Source organism: Arachis hypogaea, chromosome 18 (assembly GCF_003086295.3).
Source record: "Arachis hypogaea cultivar Tifrunner chromosome 18, arahy.Tifrunner.gnm2.J5K5, whole genome shotgun sequence".
Lineage (NCBI taxonomy): Eukaryota > Viridiplantae > Streptophyta > Magnoliopsida > Fabales > Fabaceae > Arachis > Arachis hypogaea.
Genome location: NC_092053.1, coordinates 122,186,202 through 122,195,007, shown reverse-complemented (window position 1 = coordinate 122,195,007; position 8,806 = coordinate 122,186,202). Strand labels below are relative to the sequence as shown.

Below are 8,806 nucleotides of genomic sequence, written 5' to 3'. Positions count from 1 at the left end.
TCAGATTGGAACCATACAGTTAGATTTTGTTAAGCACAGCTAGTTAATTAGTTGCAGAGCTATAGAGACTCAGACACTCAGTGAACTTTAAATGTGTCACTGATTTATGTATGCAAAAGTGTAGGAAGTTAGTTGGAAGAAGGCGAATATAATAGTTAGTTAGAGGAGTTGGTTAGAAGTTAACAACTTGACTCAGATAGTTAGTTGAGATTTCGAGAATGAATCAAGCCAGAAAACATAAGATGAAATGACACAACATCCAACTCAAAATCTTAAATAATAAGTTAATGGGTCTCTCCTCTTATAAACTCCTCACTATTTCTTGCTTTCTTCAACTTGGGACTAATTTCACTATTCCTCACACTTGCAACATTAACAGAAGGTTATATTGCATTGATTGCATTCAATATTTCGTTGAGCTAGTTTCTGATTCAATGGATCCAACTCAGACAAATCAAAGCTCCTCAATCAATAGCCTCGATCTTGTTAGAGATATAACCATTCATTTTGCCTTCACCTATCAACTTAAACTTTTGGGATTAGTAGTTTCATAATATGGTATCAAAGTTCTGTGTTCGAAAAGTTAAGAGTTCAATCATTGGTGAACCCCAAAATCAAATCATAGATCCTTCAGGCCCGTTTTTCCGAGGAAATCCAGGTACCTCACTGATCTTAGTGATTTTAGACAACAAAAACTACAATTCTTTGACAACAAAAACGCTTGTAACTGGGAAATGGTACATTAGGAGTCAAATATATTGATGATCATCAGCAAAAGTTACAAATGACATAAATTTTATCGTTACACATGCATGGACGAATAATGATGGTATTAAAGAAGGAATAAACTTACTATCTAGAAAGATCTTCACTTATAGACATCTCATTGATAGAGGATGGCGTAAAATTGTTGATATGATCAAAGCTTGACGCACCACCAACTACTTGTACTTGATCAATTATTCTTCTATGTAACATAAATGCTGGCTCTTGTGGAGATGGCATTTCAATTAAGTGGTTATCAAGATATGAAATAATTGTTATCATTGGAGGTCTAACATCTGGATTTTCTTGAACACATAATAATCCAACTTGAATACACTTAATGACTTCAATTTCAAGATAATTTCCTTTTATTTTTTGGTCCAATATGCTTAATGCTTTGTTTTCTGTCCACTTTTCCCAAACCTGTAAGAAATTTGTTAAACCGTTATTGGAAGAACAAATTGCTCCATGCTAGTATCCCACTTCTAAATTAATATAAACAATGAGAAAATAAAATTGCCAGACTTTTTCACTCACATAATTTAGTAGGCCTGAAGCAAGATGATAACAATCATAAGAAGTTAAAATCTTTTTTCCAGTAACAATTTCTAGAATCATAACTCCAAAACTAAAAATATCTGATTTTTCGGAAAAATATCCAAGCATTGCATATTCCGGAGACATATAACCACTGCAAAAACGAAAATATTACACTAATTTAGACATTATCTATTGATGAAATGAACTAAGGAAGGAAAGGAACATTCAAAACTTACAATGTCCCAACAATTTTGTTTGTAATTTCTTGGTCTCGGTCCATTTCCACAATTCTAGCTATGCCAAAGTCCGAAATTTTTGGATTCATACTTGTATCTAACAGGACATTACTTGGTTTAAGATCACGATGAATAATTTTGGGTCGAGAATGCTCATGTAAATAATGAATTCCTCGTGCAACTCCTTTTATAATTTTATAACGCTGAGACCAATTTAACAACTTTTGTTGCTGAGTATCTGCAGAAATTTAAATTAGAAAAGAAGCATAATTTTGTGTGATCAAGTATTTAAAATAGCTTTAAACATTCCTATAATGAACTTTGTATGTATAAAAGAGAAAAGTCATACCAAATAAAAAGTAATCAAGGCTTCCATTTGGTACATATTCATATATCAGTATCTTCTCTTGATCTTTCAAGCAGAAACCTATGAATGTTACAAGATTCCGATGTTGAAATTTAGCTATCAACAACACCTCATTCTTGAACTCCTTAATACCTTGTTTAGAAATTTTTGATAATCTTTTTACAGCTACATGTCTCCCATCAGAAAGAATACCCTAATAAAAAATATAGAAATCATTAAGTATTCATCTATAAATCATGATAAATGGGGAAAAAATGTATCATATATATTTTACCTTATAAACATTTCCAAATCCACCTTTCCCAATCAAGTTCTCAGTTGAAAAGTTATTTGTTGCTGCCTCAATTATAGCCAAATCCATTTGCAATGGCTCCAAAGTACTACCTTCATCACCAACTAGAATAATATATTCGAGTTTTTAAATTGGTTTTGCTCTGATCTTGAACTTTTGTAAGGGAAACATATACTTTTAAAATCCTTTCTATGAAAAAAGTTTTACAAACAATACTTACAAATATTTTCTCTGAGAATAGTTTTGTATCTCTTGCTTTCTTTTCTTCTTAACAAATGCCAGCCAGAACATAAGAAGAGCATCCCAGCAACAATAGTGGGAACAACAATCAACGGAATTTTTTTCTGATACCTACCATTTCTCTTTCCTGCATAAAAAATTAACATGTGATTTAGAGACTAAAAATAATGATTTTCATATAAAAATAACGATAACAATTTGATGACTTACTATAACTTTTAGGGAATTATTTGATGTCAATTATTAATGACTAATATGATCTTATATTTGATTTTTTAGGCACCACTTGATATCAACAATCTTGCATTAATTTCATGCAAAAATCTTCGAAAGGCTTAGTTTCATGTTTATTCTAATTTGTTTTGCAAAGGACTAAATTGTTACATCCATCATGCTATGCTAAGCGTATACGAAAATTAACTATCAATATAAAATATATATTGAAATATAAAATACACATTAAAATAAGTTCAACTACACATTTATGTATATATAAATACATGATGCTTGGATTTTTGTATGCACATAGTATTTCAAAAATACTATTTGTATACTAATCAACCACCAAAAATAATCACTATATATCTGTATATAAATACAAATATTGTTTAACTCATTTTTAATGTATATGTTGTATTTTAATATGAATTTTATACTAGTGACTAATTTTAATGTACATCTAGTATAGTTGTAGCATTTTTGTTGTTCCATATACACCATAAAAATATTTTGATAAATTAAGTGATATTGTTTTAACTAATTTGGTAACTAATTTATAGTGTGGGTATAATATTTTTGTATTCGGTTTCCCTAGAAAACCAACTAGAAAGTAGTCAACTAGAGCCAATTAGTTAAAAAACAGTAAGTCTGTTATAAAAAAGAAAAAACAACTCTCCACTACTCTAACTAAAAATATAAAAGATTGACTTGAGTTGACTTATGTTATAGTTGGCTCCATGAACTTTTTCTTTTGCATTATATATATATATATATATATATATATATATATATATATATATATATATATACTAGCATGCCACACATTTTTCTTTGGACATGAATATCCACTTTTCTCTTTTTATCAACTATAATATTATGGATGATTTTGTTGCCTTTTTTTTGTAAACATTAATCATGTAAATGCTTGGATCTAAATTTTACCTCGTGTATCTCCTGGAGGAAGACTAGCCTGACTAGGTGTCTCAACTCGATCATCATCTCCATGAAATTTGGACAATCCAAACATCATATAGCAGCTAGGATAAAAAACTTTTCCCTCTGGACTTGACAAACAACACCATGGAATTTCATATAGGAAAATGTTCTGTAAGCAAGAGCTGCAATCTCCACTATTTAGATCTGGTGTGCATTCGCCGAGAGCATATAGAGTTTGGACACCATTCAGTTTTGCGGTTGCAGTTACATAATTCTTGGTGGTGCTCTCCTCCTTCATATTCTTTATGTCCGATAAAGTGCTCACTAATGTGAGAGTGAAGGAGTTCTGTTGCTCTTGGTCAAGGTTGGAGGTGTTGGCAATGTTGAACTCATGAAACACGGGACTCGTGTCGTTCCAGGTGGGGAGGGGAGATCGATAGGAGTAGCGAAGAAGGCAATGAGTGTACCAAATGATGGCTTCCTTGGATGAACTACACTCTGAATGTATTCGTTTAGCAGCGGTTTGGACACAGAGTTGACAGAGACTAAGGGACACATCGCCACGGCACATGAAGAGACCGGTGACCGTGTCATCTCCGCCACCAATGGTGGTCTTGTAGAAGCCAATTTTGTCGGTGGCATTAGAAGACAAGGAAGAGAGGAGGTTCCTGAGGTTAGATTCAAAATGACTGTTCTTGATGATGGTTTCATTGGTTGAAGTTGAACAGTTGTGGGAAAGATAGCCAAAATCATTTGACAGATTTGTTATAGGAATGAGTCCTACTGGTGCCAGGCTTTTACTTTCACGATAGAAAGGGTACATAGCATACTTCAAGTTGCAGCTGCGGCTCGAACTTGTTGCTTCGTTTCCACTTCCACCGCACACTTGTTTAACTTGTTTTATCATGTTGCCTAAACAAGTTCTACAATCTTGAGATGACAAGTTTGGTGTACACTGAGCCAAAGAGTATAGGGACTGAAATCCAGATATTCTTACTTGTTTTGTAGCATACTTCTCTGTAGAACCTTGAGATGCTTTATCTGCAATTTTGTTCAGAGTGTCAAACACTAAATTCACGAAGGTTGCAGACATATTGCTTGACAAGCAAGAACTAGAAGGCGTTAAGTCGACTGCGGAGAAGTAAGTGAAGTTATTGGAATATTGAACCATGCACTCGTCATACGAAATTCCTCCCTCTATGGATGAGGAGCAATCGTCTATTCCTTGGTCTGGGTCTGGGAACAAGTAGCTATGGGTTGCTTCTGAGATGCACTTTCCACAAAGTTGAGAAGGGAGGTCACCCCTGCACAAGTAGAGTCCATATATTGTATCAAAGTGGTTTGTGCCAAGGACTTTGGTGCTGTAAAATTCCTTGTTGCCCGTGGTGGCATTGGAAGATAGGTACTTGAAAAGGGTCTTTAGGTTCAACTGGAAAGGACTGTTAGGGGTGGTTTTGTTAAGTGATGAACAATAGGACCCTGACCAGTGAAAGTCATCTGCATCAACATGGACAAAGATGATAAGGATAAAGAGGAAGCCAAGATTGGAAAAAGCCATGTTAGTTTGCTAAGTGCCTAATTGGTATGAAAAATCTGACAGAACTACCATGCCATATTGGATGGATATGCAACCTTGGAGTCAGGAGTATGTATGATCTTCCTAATTATATTGACTACTACTAACTATATATATATATATATATATATATATAGTTACAACTTTATTTGGACTAGCATGTGTATTACATTAAGTTCCATATCCATTAAAAATGAACATCTTTCAGATTTTAGGTCCAAACATAATGTCATAGGCTTCTTATTGTTTTTGTCTTCCACCGGTGTATCTATTGTAAAATATGGTGATTAATTTTTATTGACTTTTAAACTCTTCAATAAGTAGAATATGTGACCCAAAATTGTAGGCTCGTTTTTTTTATATGAGAAGCATGTGTGTATGGTGCGTTATTGTGGAGAATGTGGGTGCTAGATATGGATATGTGGAATAGCTTTTTATGAAACAAGGAATAAAAAAATCGGACCATCCGATTTCTTTGTAAAAAAATTAAGTTTGCTAATCGGACAGTCCGAGAAAAGTAATTAGACCCTTCGATTTGTGTTTAAAAAATTAAAAAAATTTGGAGTACACAAATCAAAGGGTCCAATTTGTGTATTCCAAATTTTTTTTATTTCTTAAATACAAATCGAAAAATTTAATTTGTGTACTCAAAAATCGACGGTCCGATTTTTACTCCTAACACTACAGTTGAATAAAGCACTTATACATTCCATAATTACGCCCGTTCCTCTTTTCACATCTAAATTAAAAAGTGCAAAATTGTACACTTCAATAAAGAATAATGAACTCCTTTTGTCAACAAGTCTAATCCACTAAGATCAAAATCAAAATAAAAGCACAAGTTAATCATGCAGGGGAAGTCAACCTTTTCGGTCTTTGGTCTTATGTTGGAAGATAAATATATATTGAAATATTAATGTAAGATTAGCAATTCCTCATTTGACAGATTCCAGTCATGACTCTTGTGCATCTTAGATAACAATTTCTTTTGACTTTAGCCCTCCAATAATGTCATCTGCCTAACAAAATAATTTAATGCTAGAAAGTGCAGAGAAACTTGTAACCTTTTAAAAATATAAAGTGAAAGTAAACAATATAACAACTACTTTGATTGTGTAAAAACTAAAAAGAATATCAAAATCACCCTTAAAACATACTTCCAAAAATAATACAAATGAATACTAAAAAAATATTACGTGTACCATTTTTCACCTAGAATATACTCATTCTTGTGTCGGATTTAAAAGTATATAACGAGAAGAGGAAAAGTAAAAATTTAAGAACCACAAATTTTATTTCAATTTTAAACCTTATAAAATATTAAAAATTTATTGTTTAATAATAATAATAATAATAATAATAATAAAATTATTATTATTATTATTATTATTATTATTATGCTAAATGAATTACTTCTTAAGCATATTACATGCAAAAATTATAATAAATTTTTGTGTGTTTCATATCTTTGAGATAGATTATATAATTTTTCTTTTAATATCACTACCATTATATTCTATATGTAAGTAATATCGTAATGGAAAAAAAAGATGTAGTAGAAAAAAAATAGTGGTATAACTTTGTTTAGATTAACATACATAAATTTTGATTTTGAGCATATAACTTTGTTTAGGTTAACAAATACATACATTCAATTTTGAGTGTATATATATATATATATATATATATATATATATATATATATATATATATATATATATATATATATATATTCCAGCAAAATGTAATAATGTAAGAAAAAGGTTTTAGAATAGTAAAGAATAAGAGAGATTTTGAAAAGAATTAAAGGAGAGAGATAATTTTATTGAAATAATTTTAAGGAGAAAAGATACAATTACTAATTTTTTGTTTGTCAATTACATTTCTATTAAATGAGTAGTATAAAAAAATATTATCAAGAAAAATTAAAAAAAAATTATATAAGCACTAATTTGATTAATTTTTAAAATTTTAGGAATGAAAATGACTTACGTCTGAACTTTCAAGCACTATTTTGATTATAAATAACTTTTTTACATGTTAACTGACACGTGGCGCACGTGTCACTGATCTGACACATCAACCAATCATCTTGTGACACGTGGTATTAACCCACCACGTCATCATCCAACTGACGAAAAGACTAACGTGACCAAGTCGTGTATCTTTCGGAGACGATTTTGATTAATTTTGTCTTTCGAGGACCAAAATGGAGATCGAGATATCTTTTAAGACGATTTTGACTATTAATTTAGTGAAAACTATAAAAAGTGTGCAGTTTATCCAAAAAGTGATGTACACGTGTTGATCCATAATAATAATAATAATAATAATAATAATAATAATAATAATAAAAGATGTACTGAAATAACATTAATGAAACAATGCTCTCTTAATCAGTTAAACCACATTGAGTCTCCCATCTTTAGTAAAAAAAAAAAAAATCAGTTAAACCACATGAACATTCTCCGAAACTACTTATTTTGCTACATGTTTGACTTTTGAAGCAAACATGTTGTGTTTGATTGAAAAGTAAGCTCTAACTGAATGACCCAAATGTAGAAAGGTTGAATCTATAGAGGGAAATTGATAGGAAATTGTGGTTACATATATAATCAACGAGATTATAAATATATTTGATGAATTTGGGTGTAATTGGTTTAGGAATTAGGATGCAAATGAGGGTTAAAGTCTCACATAATTTCCGTGTGTAGAAATAGGAAATTTCAAACGTTAGTAACTAAATTAGACTTAATCCTAAGTTAGAAACTAAAATAATATTTTACTTTGTTTTAAAATTTGTAACCCATTCAGTTTTATCTATTTTGGGTACTTTTGTACAGAGATCTTCTTGCAAACTGCTCTCCACCGGCTTGTAGATGTGGTAGTAAAGAACTAGTGGAGGTAATCTTGGAGTATGAAGAAGCTAATGTTGATGTCTTAGACAAAGATGGAAACCCTCCAATTATTTTTGCATTGGCCACCATATCCCTAGAGTGTGTTCCCAGTCTTCTCAAAAGAAATGCTAACGTGAAGATAAGAATCACGAATGGCTATGGCTTTGGCCTATCAGTCTATCACTAGCTCACACTATTTGTGCATGTAATGGCCAACCAGATTGTATGCGAGTATGTTTCACTCAAAATAATATTCAGATTTCTTTTGATATTTTGAACCACCACACTACTTGTATATCAAGATTAGTCACTAAGATAGGCTACCAGGATAAAATATATGTTGAAATATAAACACATACTAAAAATAAATTAAACTACACATGTATTTATATATAAATATATTGATGGCTGATTTTAATGACTAATTAGTATTTTTGTATTTTGAAGTGTACTAATAATATAATGGTAAAAATAACCGAAACTATAGACTTGTTTGGGAGAGTTTCTAACAAGATATATTTTTTGAGTTATTTTTTAAAAGATTTTTTTAAAAAATAAAAATAATTTTATGTTTAAATATCTCTTACAATTTTTTTCTATCAATTATGTTTGAGTACAATAATATAAAAATATTTTTGTATTTATTTATTACGTGAAAAATAATTTTTTTTAAAAAAATCTTTTTAAAACAATGTAAATTATAGATTTTCAAATTTTTTTTATTTTTCTAGTTTATTT

General features: G+C 30.7%; 1 protein-coding gene across 4 annotated transcripts; it reads right to left on the bottom strand.

The window, feature by feature from the left end:
• Window positions 1-226: 226 nt before the first annotated feature.
• Window positions 227-5,287, bottom strand: LOC112773271 (cysteine-rich receptor-like protein kinase 15). 4 transcript variants are annotated; one of them, XM_072224153.1, is made up of 8 exons: window positions 3,602-5,287; window positions 2,421-2,567; window positions 2,183-2,304; window positions 1,891-2,101; window positions 1,542-1,779; window positions 1,303-1,456; window positions 854-1,188; window positions 227-517 (listed from the first exon to the last, which is right to left on the bottom strand). In XM_072224153.1, coding segments are annotated over exons 1-8 (2,760 nt in total). In that variant the 5' UTR covers window positions 5,154-5,287; the 3' UTR covers window positions 227-516. The 4 variants fall into 4 exon arrangements, 3 of the variants coding, with proteins under 3 accessions (XP_072080254.1, XP_072080253.1, XP_072080255.1); XM_072224152.1 differs by having other exon boundaries at window positions 397-524; XR_011875908.1 differs by lacking the exon at window positions 1,303-1,456.
• Window positions 5,288-8,806: the final 3,519 nt, after the last annotated feature.